Source organism: Capra hircus, chromosome 22, assembly GCF_001704415.2.
Source record: "Capra hircus breed San Clemente chromosome 22, ASM170441v1, whole genome shotgun sequence".
Lineage (NCBI taxonomy): Eukaryota > Metazoa > Chordata > Mammalia > Artiodactyla > Bovidae > Capra > Capra hircus.
In genome coordinates this window covers 17609568-17623463 of record NC_030829.1, presented here as the reverse complement: position 1 = coordinate 17623463, position 13896 = coordinate 17609568, and the positions used below count along the sequence as shown (strand labels likewise).

General features: G+C 51.5%; 1 protein-coding gene across 1 annotated transcript; it reads left to right on the top strand.

Moving 5' to 3' along the window:
* Positions 816 to 13350, top strand: CAV3 (caveolin 3). Its single transcript, XM_005695646.3, has 2 exons — positions 816 to 1038; positions 12628 to 13350. The coding sequence occupies exons 1-2, from the start codon at positions 925 to 927 to the stop codon at positions 12967 to 12969; spliced, it is 456 nt and encodes a 151-aa protein (XP_005695703.2). The 5' UTR covers positions 816 to 924; the 3' UTR covers positions 12970 to 13350.

Sequence of the window (13896 nt, the reverse complement as noted above, 5' to 3'; positions counted from 1 at the left end):
GAAAGCACAGACCCTGCCACCTGAGGACTCAGAGTCTTCATCCTTGATGGCTGGGCTGAAGAAGGATGCAGGGAAACTAACCAGACACCTAAAAGAGGTGCTTGCCTGATGCTCATGCTGCCCTTGGGGTCCATGGATATCCTGAAGCTGTTCCTGGGGACAGGGCAAAGGGCAGGGTAAATATGGACTCCACGTCCCTTCCATATGGTATCAAAAGGCAAAGGAGGGTGGACAACCCTATGAGTGGTCTCCTTCCCATCTTACCCTCCCCCAGCCCCAATCCACGCTGCAGCCCATCAACCCCCATCCAGGGGAAACCCCAGAGGTGGGAAAACCTCAGCCCTGCTTTGGGCCACCAAACCATAGGGCAGGTGCCAACTGCTCCAACGAGAATCCCCACCAGAGACTAATTTCATTCTAAAGCCCTTCCCCCCACAAGCTTATCTCGTCTCCACAAGGCTAAGCAGAGCCCCGATTGGTACTACTATGGACTCATTTTACAAGTGGGGATGTGGTGCCCAGAGGGGCAAGTTGTGCCCAAGCTCACGCAGCCAGCAAGAAGCCAAGCTGGGGGCAAAAATACAAGTACCAGGGCTGCACAGCAGCCGCCGACTGCAGTGGCATCAGGGGATGCCAGGCCCCTGAGTCACTCGTGAGGCCCAGCTCCCACGCAGCCCCCTTTAAGGAGTGCTGGGTCTTCCAGCAGGGCTCCAGTCTTAATTTTAGCTTGGAGGCTTGCCACTGGAGGCTTCAGCCAGCGGCAGGCTGAAGTTATGCAGGACAGCTGTCAGCCGGCATGCTGGGTGGGGCCTATTTAGCCAGTAGGGGCACAAGTCTGGGGACACTGGTGTCTGTGCCCCAGGTCTTTTCAGCACCGCCGGCCACACGGCTCCCATCTCATCCTGCAGGTCCCCCGGCTCCACGATGATGGCCGAGGAGCGCACAGACCTGGAGGCCCAGATCGTCAAGGACATTCACTTCAAGGAGATCGATCTGGTGAACCGGGACCCTAAGAACATCAACGAGGACATAGTGAAGGTAGGCTTGCGGGCCTGCCTTGGTGCCGCCTGCCCGAGGGTGTGGGTTTGGGTGCTAGACAGGAGTGGGCTCTGCTCCAGCACCATCGGCTTCCCTGTTCCTCCCTGGCTTCTCCAAATGCCCGTTCCGAAACCAGCTTGTACCCTCAGAGAACCTTTAGTGTAAACAAGAGCGAAGAATCAGTCACACATACAGGACCATCCACTGGGGCAGGAGAGGCAAAGGAAGCTCCTTACAACTCTGTGCTCTTCCCATCTGTTCCTGGCCCTTTGCCGGGAGCAGACAAGGTGGCCAAGCTGGGCCCTTTCTGTGCCAGGGGCATTCTGCGGTCTCCACATTGGGCCTGGGATTAATCCCCAGAAGGCAGATTCCAGCAGGGCTCCTGGCCCCTCACAGGGGGCCCAGCTTCCCCAGGGCACCACCGAACACCCACTGCCGCAGGCTGGGGGCTGTGGCCAGCACTCATGCCTGCTCCCAGCCTGACGCCAGTGTCCAGTGGCCAGGGCAGAGGCCCTCAGAGGGCACCAGGGCCCTTGAAAAGGGATCTCAGATGAGGGTTACCCTCCCTTCAGGGAGTCTCCCCCACGGCTGTGCCTAAGTCAGGCCTCTTTCCTTGCCCACATACCACCAGCAGCCTGGCTGCCTCCAGGCCCACACCTCAGTCCAACCTCCACCTGATAGCCACAGGCATCTTACTATAGCAGAATTCCTGGGAGCAGGGTGCCCAACCACAAGCATCAGAGTCACTGGAAAGGCCTTTAAAAGGGCACGTGAAGGGGCCTCCAGGGTCCTCTGAATACATCAGAAACACAGACCAGCCTCATCCAGAAGAAATGTCATGTGACCCATTATACAATTACTCTATGTCACTTTAAATTTTCTAGCAGTCATGAGTTTAAAAAGGAAAAACAAACAGGTGAAGTTAATTTTCACAATATTTTTCATTGAACTCTACGTGTCTAGATTTCAAAAATTGTAGAGCTGAAAATTGATTCACAAGCCCAAACTGTTCCAAACATTCTTACAAGTTTCCCAGTCACAGGATTGACTATCGATTTTTACATTGTAAGTAAAATTAAACATGATGTAGAACTGTTCAGTTGCACTCACCATAGGTCAAATGCTCAACATAGCTCAATGCTACTGGGTTAGACAGCACGGTTAAGGGCTTGTTCTAAGCACCGCCCTGCATTGTCATCTTCAGCGGGATACCTCCCACGCTGGCTGAGTCTAACTTTTTCCCATGGCTTCTGAACCCCAGAATAATCTGGCCCCCACCTTCCTCTTCTACCTCCAGCCCCCATGTCAGGAGCCAGTCACAGGAACCAGAACATACTCCTGTATCTTTGCCAGGAGTGCCTGCTTCCTCTTCTCCACATGGTGTAGGCCCCACTCAGCCATTGAGACCTGATTTAAACATCACCTCCTCCAGGAAGCCTTCCCCAACTGCCCCAGGAAATCAGGAGCTCCTTCCTCTGTGACCCCATTCACTCAGGACATTTCTCTGTAACAGTTTATATTATGCGATTATTGTATTTATAAGCATCATTTATGGTGGAGATAGTATAATCATGACACAGCTTGGAAAGTTCAGCACAATTAGGGAATGAGTTTTCCAAACTGAAAAGCACTATAAAAACATTAAGTAGTACTTGTCATGGTTTGGGCAGTGTGATCTAGAGGGAATGGTCCCAGACTTGACACTAACAGATCTGGTTTCAAATCCAGACTGTTCTGTCTAAAAACAATGACACCAGACCCTCTGTAAAATGTTCATAATTTACCCACCCCCATCCCTACAGGGCAAATGGATCTCAGAGCAGCAATGTGCAATAGAAATAGACCATGAGGATTACATGAGATAAGGGATTTGAAAGTGTCTAACAGAGTCCCTGGCGCAAAACAAGGGTGTGCAAATGTGAGCTGATAGGAGCCTGGAGGGCCAAAGAACTAAGCCAGGGCCAGCACGGATGCCCGGGTTCTGCTCTGGTGGTCCCTTGCCAGCTGCTGGGATGGAGAAGAGGATCCCAAGGGAGAAGGCAGTTTCTGAAGGATTCCTGCAGCAGGTGACAAGTGGAGAGAGGCTCAAGGGTCCCAGTGAGCTAGGAGCGAGCCGGCTCCCAGCCCAGACTGTAATTCAAGGGGGGGGATGAGAGTGGCTACACTGGTGCAGTTGCTTATGTTGCCTCTTGGGGACTAGAAGCTATCCTCACTGGAGGCACTGAGCCACAGAAAACCATCCCTCCAAGGTGAAGCAAAAGGCCCACAAACATTCCTATTGGGAGTGAAATGAAAGTTGCTCGGTCGTGTCCGACTCTCTATGACCCCATGGACTATACAGCCCATGGAACTCTCGAGGCCAGAATACTGGAGAGGGTAGCCTTTCCCTTCTCCAGGGGATCTTCCCAACCCAGGGATCGAACCCACGTCTCCCACATTGCAGGTGGATTCTTTACCAGCTGAGCCACAGGGGAAGTATACTGAGGATAAGCTGGTCTTGGAATTTATTTGACTTTTTCTTTCCTTTTTAATGAGTCAGAGATGAAAATGTTTTGAAATTTAGAATAGGGATTATAAACCAGAATCAGCTTAAATACCACAGAAAGATACAAGGAGACTTCAGGTTGGTGCAATGGGCTGTGAAACAATAAAGGAAACGAAGAAACGGGGAAGAATGTGGCTAGAAGAGAGGGGTCTACCTGGACAGACTGGCTTTCGGGTCACCTGGACGAACTTTCATCAACCGGGCAAAGGACAGGGGTGAGGGGAACAGACTTGGAGAGAAAGAGAAACAAGGCGAGGCCAAGAAGAAGGCTGGAGCTGCCTGTGGGCAAGGAGGGCAAGTAAGACGCCAGAATAAAATGGGCTACGGAGTGCCTGGCCCCATCCTGACACTAACTTGCTATGTGACCCTGGGCAAATCCCTTTCCCTCTCTGGGCCTCAGTCCCTAGTGTAGACAGAGGCCAAGTGGAAAAAAGTGAAAGTTGCTCAGTCGAGTCCAGCTCTTTGCGACCCTATGGACTATATAGCCCAACAGGCTCATCTGCCCATGGAATTCTCCAGGCAAGAATACTGGAGTGGGTTGCCATTTCCTTCTCCAGGGTAACTTCCAGACCCAGGGATCGAACCTGGGTCTCCTGCATTACAGGCAAATTATTTACTGTCTGAAGCCCCGAGTGGAAAGAAGAGAGACCCATTCCCTTACTGGTGCTGCTGAGTTCACATAGTAAAGCCAACAGTGGAGAGCAGGAGATGTACTCACTGGGTCCATGGATTTGACCCTCAGAAGGAGGTACTCCCTTCGGATTTCCAGAGTCAAAACTTCACTGAACTGCACTGAACAAGGCCTGGTGTTGCCCTTGAACCCAAGATGGAAATGAGTGCCAAGGGCGAAGGGAGAGCCCTGCACAGCCCAACAGACTTGACTGTAGTCTCTGTGCTCTGGGGTGGGCCTGGGCAGAGGGGAGGCCGCCCCATTGCCTTTGGCGCCCCCCCACCACCACCACCATTCACAGAACATCAATGCCACCAACCACTGCTTGCTCTGTGCCAGGCACTGGGCTGTTGCTGAGATGGTGATGAGCAAGTCAGACCCACTGTCTGTGAGCCCTGTGCCAGGCTCTGGGGCAGGAAATGAGGGCCAGTGGTCCCCAGTGCTCCAGCTGGCCAGCTAGGACATTGTTCCCTTCAGACCCAAACTGCAAAGCCTCCAGCCCCTCCCCCATGCATTGCTGCAGGACCCCAGCTCCACCCCCACAGTCTGCCTGTTATCTGAGAGGGGTCTCAGGACCGTCTCATTGAGAACTCAGCAGGATATCTCACCCCTGCGTCAGGCAGGTCATTTGGTTTCTGTTTTCAGCCGCTCTCTGAAAACCCTTCAAACAGACCTGATCCCAGCCCATCATACCAGTTCCCACCTACCTCCAACCCATATCTGCCACACATGCCTTCCTCCTCCAGTAAAACACACAAACACCACCTTCTGCCGCTGAGCTCAAGCTAAGAAGTACCTAGAGAACCCAACAGCTCCCTCTTCCCCCCAGTTCTCTAAAATCTGCTTTCACTGTGGACCCACCTGGACACCCTATTGCATGAAGATGTGACTGAGCTGGTGCTTCCTCTTGAGAAGAATCCAACCCAACAGAGAAGACGAGGCTACATTAACGAGAATGTTCAGGAGGAGGTGGTAAACACCATAATTCAGTCATCAGTTGAAGGGTCACAGGAGGTTGCGAGAGGAAGGCACTTGGAAAATCAAGAGCCAGCTTCATGGAGAGGTGGTATCCAAGCTGCATAAATAATGAGGAAAATGGAAAACGTGGAAAGGGGGCATCAGGCTTTCCAAGAAGAGGGACTGAAACAAGCAAAGGCCACAACATGGAGCAGGAAGTTGGGCAGCATCAGCAAAGGTGAGGACTGGGCACTGCCACTCCCCAACCTATATCCACGGCAGACATCACTAATGGATCACAGCACGTTTCCAGGAAGCCATGGACCATAGGCTTGGCCAAGCTGGCACACAGGTGAAACCTCTTTGCAACACTGTCCGCAGGAGAACAGCAGGATTAGAAATGCCTGCATTTACGGGAGAGAAGGCAGAAGGGGCAGGATGATGCTGAATTAGGAAAGTCCATAATCTGCCAGGCACTCCACACTGGCAACTCCTTCATTTGAAAACTTTTCATCTTGCCCCCTGGCAAGTACCTCTAAGAAGCGCTACACTGGACTAACTCACACTGAGGTATTTGTAACTTCATGTTATGGGGACTCCTGTGTTATGAACTAGAATTTTTAAAAATGTGGTCCACTTTCTTGGGGGCACTTGTTAAAATGCAGATTTCCAGGCCCTGCCACTAGTCACTGTTTTGTACTTTCAAGAGCTGGCGAGTCCTCTTTGTCTAACAGAAGACACACCTAGAGTCCAGAGTCGTCACCAGTTTTCCTTAAAGATGCACAGTATCAGTAGTGTGACAAACCGTCCTAAAACTCGACAGCTTAAAGCAACAGCCCTCCGAGCCTCAGTTCTGTGCATTGACTGCACTTGACTGGGCAGCTCTGCAGGGCTCAGTGGCAGCTTCTCCTCTGCCACATCCTGCTGGTGGAGCAGGTCACAAGGTGAGCCCAGCCTGAGACTGCGCCCAGACAGAAGCCCTGACGGGCATCACTAGTTGGGGGTCATCTCTGGGGACTAGCTAACATCCCTCGAGAAGTTGGTGCACAGCCAAGCCTAGAAGTCAACCCAAGGCAATTCCTACTACCCTGCAGTCCACCACACCAACCTTCACAAAGGCAGAAACTAAGGGGGCCAGGGAGAGGATGGCAAGAGATGGGCAAGGGCAGGGCTCACGAAGATCTGATGACTCCTCTGATGGGACCCTTCTCTCCTCCCTGATGCCCTCTGTTATCTGAGTCTCTTCATAGCTCCTTCGTCTGTGTCCTTAGCTTCAGGCCAGGTGCCCCAGGCCCCTCTGTAGGATGATCTGGACCCCAAACTCCCACTAGCACTTGGCCCCCTCCTCCTACTCCCAGAACCGGCCTGTGCTTCATCCTTGCCTCACCTCTGGCTAAGGAACCAGGTCCTGCAATGACCCTAGTCAGGGAGATGGCAGGAGAAATTGAGGTCCGAGGTTTGATGTGTGTTCCACCCCTGCTTGTCCCTTATAGGCCAGGTGGAATACTAGATATAAGACAAATGGCCCAAACTGACACCTACAAGGGCCATATTTCGGCCCTACTATGGTCATCCCAGATGGTACAGAATTCTACTGCTGTTATTATCAATTATAACACAGGAAGCAAAGCTTTGCCATTTTCCAGCTACTCTGTAGCTATCACCGCGTCTTAGCTTCCTGCTTTAGAGGTCAGTGCTGCTCAGGCTATCTGGGTGAAGGGCCGGCCTTATTGTTATTATTCCAATCTGTTGTCCACCAATAGTTTGCAAAAGTCAATCAAAATTAACTACTAGAGAGATGCAGTGAAAAAGAGGTATTAACGATATAAAATCCAATTATTATTAGAATTAACAGACACACAATTACTAGCTGAAATAACTATTTCTAAAATGCCTGCTCTCAACTTGTGGACTTACCTTGTTGGGAGGAGCACACTGATTGTGGACCACCCTTTGAGCAGCTAGATAGTAGGTGACAAGACTAAGATCCCACGAAGCATAGGCACTCCTTCGGATCTTGACTTCAAAACTAATTCCGTGTCGCTAAGGATGTTGGCCCAATCCTCTTGGTAGTGTCAAAACCCACAAACAAAGCATCAAACAAAAAAGGTGGGCCCAGAGAGGGAAAGCCCCAGACCCCAAATCACACAGTAACTCAGTGGCCAAGTAGAGACCCGACCCAGTGGTCATCCCCCTGCCTAGAGCCGTTTCCCCCACCCACGGAGAACCTGTCTGAATCCTGCAGGGCCCTGCATGCACAAAGACTGAGTCACACAGGAATGAGAGGAGGCATTTTTGAATTGGGGGGGGTGTGCTGGGGGATGGCTGCTGGCCTCCCTCGCATCCCTGGGCAGCGCCCAGCCCAGCTCCCCTGCACCTTCCCTGCCCTCCTGGAGATGGCAGGAGCCCCGCTGCCCAAGTCCAATGAATCAACTAGCTCTCTTGCTGCTCCAAAAATAAATACTCCAGAGAAGGGGACACCAGCTAAACGAGCCGCCACTTTCTCTCCGTCCCAGCCCCTCCTCCAGCTGCACACCCAGCCCTCCAGCTCTGCCCATGGACTTAGCCCCCACCTCACCCTTCCAGAAAAAGCCATCTCCCCTCCACTTCCGGAAACGAATTAAGAAATGAAGTCACTGTGTGCTTCTGATACACTGGCACGTCTGCCTAGAGCTGCCTGAGCTGGGCTTTATAAATATCTCCCCAAAGTAGTATGGTGATCAGAGCGGTCTCAGCTCTGGTAAAGGGAACGGCTGCCTCCTCCCAGGATGGCCTGTCTCTCTGGGAGTATGATTTCAGGTTCACAGACAACAGAGAGGGTGCCCTGGGCACAGTGCCAGAAGGCGATTACTAAAAAGAACTCAAATTTCAGTAACAACAGCTTCTGCCTTCTGCAAAAAAAAAAAAAAAAAAACAACAACAACAACAACAAAAAACAAGGATGATCATTAAAAGACATCATAGAGAACTTCTTGGTGGTAGGATTATTACCATAAGCAGAGAAGGAGGGAAAAGAGGAATCCATCCACCTTATGGACATGTGCACACTCTCATTTATGACCAGGTAGGCTGGAGAATCATTGCACTTATGATCTGGGGTACCAGGAAATTTTCTGAGATAAATTTTCACAGGAACTTTAGAGCAGCTGAACAAATGATTATGTCACTGGGTACCTACCGTGCGCCATGTACTATACTAAGCATTGCCCAAGAGGATGTGCCTAGCACAATCCTGTGACTCTTCCTTAGGATTGTGTACCCCAACTCACAGATGACCCCGCCCTGCCTCCTCCCCTTCAAGCTGAGCGACAGGTGCATCTAGGCATCCTGATTCTACTCTGAGCTCTTCACACAGCCCCAGCCAGGGTCAGAACCATTTTGTGTCTAGCACAAAGTAGGTATTGAATAAGTATTTGTTTGGCTGAATGGATGGATAGATATGAATGGGTGGATGAGGATGGACAGACGGATGAGAGGACAGATAGATGACAGGTAGATGGATATGAATGGATGGATGCATATGGGTGGACTGATGGACCCATGGATGGCAGGATGAACGGAGAATAGATAAGAATAGATGAATGGGTAGATGAACAAATGGTAGGAGACAGATGGATAGAAAAGAAATTATGTCTGTTCTTCATAACAAGGCTGTAAAAAACAGCAAACCCATTTTACAGATCAGAAAATGAAGCTCAAAGAGGTTAAGTTATTGCCAAAGTCACTCATCAGATCAGCAACTGTGCAAATCCACCTTTGGGAACCTAGCTCCTGTTGAAAAAAGCACTCTAAAAGCCACTAGCAGCTAACAGTTAGTTAGTGATGAGGATCCTATACCAGGCAATATGCTGAGTATTTACATGTCTTAACTTATGCAATGGTCTGATAAACCTAATGAGATCCATCTAGGAAAATGAGGCATAGGAAAGCTGAGATGCTTGTTGAAGGTCACAGAGCCAGTAAGAGACACAGCTGGATGCAAACCTCAACAGTATGAGTTGGTCAGGGCCCCTTCCACCCTCAGAGGCCAGACATAGATAATCAATCATTGCTGAATGCAGGAATATGCTGAAATACATGAACAAAGCAGGCTGGGCTACCGAGGGGCAGGGGAATTGCTGACTGCTTGGAGTAGAGTGGGTGGCTGCAAAGAAGGGGCCAGGGGCCCTGCCCTGGGGCAGGTCTCTCTGGCCAACTAGGACCAGATCTCAGAGGGAACAGTCTCCCTCCCTGACAGCCAGTATCTGCCTCAGGGTGCATCTAGATGCCTAGATGCACCTGTCGCTCAGCTTGAAGGGGAGGAGGCAGGGCGGGGTCATCTGTGAGTCAGAGTCCACGATCCCAAGGAATAGTCACAGGAAGGGAAGGAGAGGCCCAGGCACTGAACAGGACAGAGGAGGAAGGCAGGGAGACCACGTCCACCCAAAGGCCTCCCTCGGATGCTCATTCCTAGGACTGCAGCAGGATCCAGAGCCCAGCCCAGGCGCTAGGAGGCATCAGGCACAGGTGGGCATGACCACGATACGGAAGGGGCTGGCTGTGGAGGTCAGAATCCCTCAGCTGGCAGGATCCAGGCCTTGAGGATTTGGCTGAAACTCCACAATTTTAGTGTGTGTACCCAGGGCAAAGCTGGAATGGTCCCCTGGGGCCTATACTCCTCAGCTTCTTGGATCTCGACTCCCCTAAGAAACAGCAACTCTGGATTTCTGCCCATATAAACCGGATGTGGAAAGATACCAGTTAATTCCATTCACTCTCCAAATACATGGGACATTCCCCAACCAACTTGGGCCTTCTTGTCCAAAGACCCAGCACTAGATCTAGAGACTGGAGACTCCTGCATGTCCAACCCCACATCTCCCACTAGCTACCAGCTCCTAGAAGCCCTCCAGGAATCAGTGTTCTCTTTTGGAGGAGATGAGGACCGTATTCTCAGTCTTCCTTCCAGCCGTTCCCGTCCATCCGGAGGGCTGGCCGCGTGAGAGGTTCAGTGATCTCCACTAAGCCCCAGGAAGAGAAGACTGGAGGCTAAGATTCACAAGTGGGTCCTAGAAGGCCCTCTGACTCCCCAGGCCAACTTGTGCACATCACCTGCAGCCTGAAATCGCTTCCTGTGAATTTCGCTCCCCATCAACAAATCACCCCAAGTGTCGGGCTGCATACTCGGCTCTCCCTAGGGGGACCCAGGGACCTGAGGCCTGGCCCAGGAGCTCAGAATCCAGCCACGTGAGAAAAACAGGACTCAACAATGGACATACAATATGGTCATGTCCACTCCCTACCCCTCAGAACATTTACACTGGAAAGAAAAGCATCAAAGCAATAATAATTTTAGTATTACTAGTAGAGAAAAGCAAACTGGAGATGCATGTGTCTTGTTTTTCCTACTCCCTTAATTTTCTGCAAGGTGGCTATGTTATAAGGAAAAGTAGTTTTAATAAAAACTTTATTCATAGAGAGGATCTCCTTCCCCCTCAAAAGTGGGAAAAGGGTCTGCATGGGAGACTGGGGTTTGAGCTCACTGGCCCAACTCCCCACCCTCCAGTGAGTCTGATTCATTTGTGCATTTATTCAACCAACTGCTGTTAAAGCAGCCCAGGAATACACTGCCTCTCATTTTATAGGCAAGACAGCTAACACTCAGTGCTACTAAATGACATCACATATGAGAAAGCAGCATGATGATGCTTAAGACATAGTAGGGACTCACAAAAGGTTAGTGAAGTGACTTGGCTGAAAGCAATCTTTATTTTTTTCCACTTAACAAATGGGGCCTCAGTCACCATTTCAGTGGGATGTGTGAGCAGGATTTTCTTGAGTATCCACCTTCTTTCCAGCTGCAAGGGAGGGACAGGGAGGAGACTTCCCTTGTGAGCCAGTGGTTAAGACTCCACACCTCCAATGCAGGGGGCGCAGGTTTGATTCCTGATCAGGGAAGTAAGAGCCCAAATGCCATGCGGTACAGCCAAAAAGATTTTAAAAAAGAAAAAGAAAGGCCCAAGTAGGCAGCATGAAAGGAAAGTCTGAGGCTGCTCAGGACCAGGGCAGAGAGAACAGTGCTGCACTCCCGAGGTGCAGCACTCAGATACCAGACGCCTCCACCAGCCAGGACAACACAGTCCTCACCTCACCACCAGCCAGATCCTGAAACAGCTCAGACCAGTGCACCTCCTCTAGCCTCCTCCATCACCCTGGACAAGGCTGGACCCAGCTGGCCTCTCCCTGAGGCATCCTCACTCCCACCCCAACAACCACCCCGGTCATGTCAGTCAGGATGAGCCACTCAAAACTCAGACCAGAGATGCAGAGAGCAGACTAGTGGTTTCCAGAGGCAGGAGGGAGGAGGTGAAATGGGTGAAGGGAGTCAAAAGGTACCAACTTCCAGTTATAAGATGAATGCATCCTAAGGCTGTATAGTACAGCATGGCAACTACAATGCATGGTGAATAATATTGTATTGTACATGTAAAACCTGCTGAGAGTAAGTCATACAAGTTTTGATCACAGGTACACAGAGATGTTAACTACACTCAGTGTGGTGATCATTTCCTGAAATATAAAAATCAAATCACTATGTTGAACACCTAAAACTAACGTAATGTGTCAATTATACGTCAACTGAAAAAAAGCTGCAATCCAGCCAAGCCACTCCCTGTGCAAAAGCCCTCACTCAGAGGCTGCTCTCTGCACAATGCCTGCCCCATCTGGCCTCTCTGGCCTCCCTTTTGCCATTGTGGGCCTGTGCTCGGCCTTCCAGAAGGCCTGTAATTCCCTGAGAGAGCACACTACCTATCCCACTAGGTCCCAGCAGTTGGTGCCCCAAACACTTTTCCAGCCCACATCTCCACCCACCACCTGGCTACCACCAGGAATCAGCTTAGCTAGATAAGGCCTCCTCCAGGAAGCTTTACCCCCAGGCTGAGTTAAACGTCACCCTATGGGTTCACATGGCCCCTGTCCTTCCCTTACCGGAGGACTGGCCTTGTTCTCTCTGTGGCTGTAAAGTCCAGGAGGGCAGGAACCTTCACCTGTTTGCCATCCTATCAGCAGGCACCCAGTAAATCTTTTCAGGATTACTGCCATTCCAATTCCCTAGGATCATAAAATAATAGAATTTCAGAGTCTCCTGGCCAGCCTGTAACTTACAGATTAAATCAGTCAACTCCTCAGAGCCTCTTCTCCCCCCATAAATCAGAGGACTGGACCAGCTCTTATGCCTCACAACTCTAGGGCAACACCAGCCATCACCTGAGAGCTGGTCAGAAATGCAGAGTCTCAGGCCCCACCTGGACTCACAGGGGTCTGAAGTCCCGTGGGCGTGGCCCAGGCACTAGCTTTAACAGGCCACTCAGGGGGTTCTGACCCTTAAGAAACCGGTGATGCTGTGACTTGAGGATTCCCCGTCCTGCCCCTGCAGGTGGATTTTGAAGACGTGATCGCGGAGCCCGTGGGCACCTACAGCTTTGACGGCGTGTGGAAGGTGAGCTACACCACCTTCACTGTCTCCAAGTACTGGTGCTACCGCCTGCTGTCCACACTGCTGGGCGTCCCACTGGCCCTGCTCTGGGGCTTCCTGTTCGCCTGCATCTCCTTCTGCCACATCTGGGCGGTGGTGCCCTGCATCAAGAGCTACCTGATCGAGATCCAGTGCATCAGCCACATCTACTCACTCTGCATCCGCACCTTCTGCAACCCACTCTTCGCCGCCCTGGGCCAGGTCTGCAGCAACATCAAGGTGATGCTGCGGAAGGAAGTGTGAGGCCGGGTGGGCGATGGGGCGGCGGGGCAGGGGAGCCTGCTGCTCGTGGGGCTGCTGGTGGCTCTTTCTCCTCGGGGACCACTGCTGCCCCCCAAGATGGGAGGACACAGAGTAGGAAAACCAGAAAGAAAAGACAGTCCACCACGGAAGCACAGCGGGCTTCCCTCTGCCCCCTGCCGTACCACGATGCCCCTGTGACTGGGCGCCAGGAAGATCATTTGCTAAGAGGCAGCTACTGCAAATCCTTGCATTCACTTGTACTGTAACAGCATAAACCGGCCCACAGTTCCCACCCGGGACACCCTACCCCTGCCCCAGGAAACCACCAGTGACTGCTGGCATTAGGAGGGTGGCTCCAATAAAGGGTTTCGGTTGTATCTGGAGAACGCTGTTTTCCATCTGTCCACTATGTGGGCACATGCCCTGATCAGCTCCAAAAATATATTTCACTGCCCTGAGAAGCAGAAGGGTCAAGCTGGCTAACCCGTCTCTCAGCCAAATGCAAGAACCAGAGTTTGGTTTCTCTTGGGATTCTTGTTCGCTGGGTGTCTGCTCCCACTGCGCTCCTGGGGAGATTATTCCCCATTGACTTCTGTTGCCCCTGGGCCAGCCAGGGGTTACTCACAGAAGGAAACGGCCCCTGGGCTGGAAGGGGCAGGTGACACTCCCTGGGCACCACTGAAAGCAGGGCCTGGGTTCAAACCTCCCTTTTGGCTCAGATGCTGAGCCCCTGGCATCGCCTCCTGGCATGTACACCCTCAGCCCCAAGGGATGTGATGAGGGCATACGGTGCAATTTGTTCACATGTGGACCAAATAAAAGGCAATAGAAGAGGCACGGTCCACCTCCTGCCCACCTAGCCTCAGCAGGAAAAAAAAAAATCAGAAAACCAGAAATCTTTCATTCTTTAGGGATGCTTTCCCCAAG

Bases quoted from the DNA above. Each gene is read 5' to 3' on its own strand.
- CAV3 (XM_005695646.3), top strand. From the start codon at position 925: ATGATGGCCGAGGAGCGCACAGACCTGGAGGCCCAGATCGTCAAGGAC. The intron at 1,039-12,627 runs GTAGGCTTGCGG...CTGCCCCTGCAG, and splicing joins TCAACGAGGACATAGTGAAG to GTGGATTTTGAAGACGTGAT.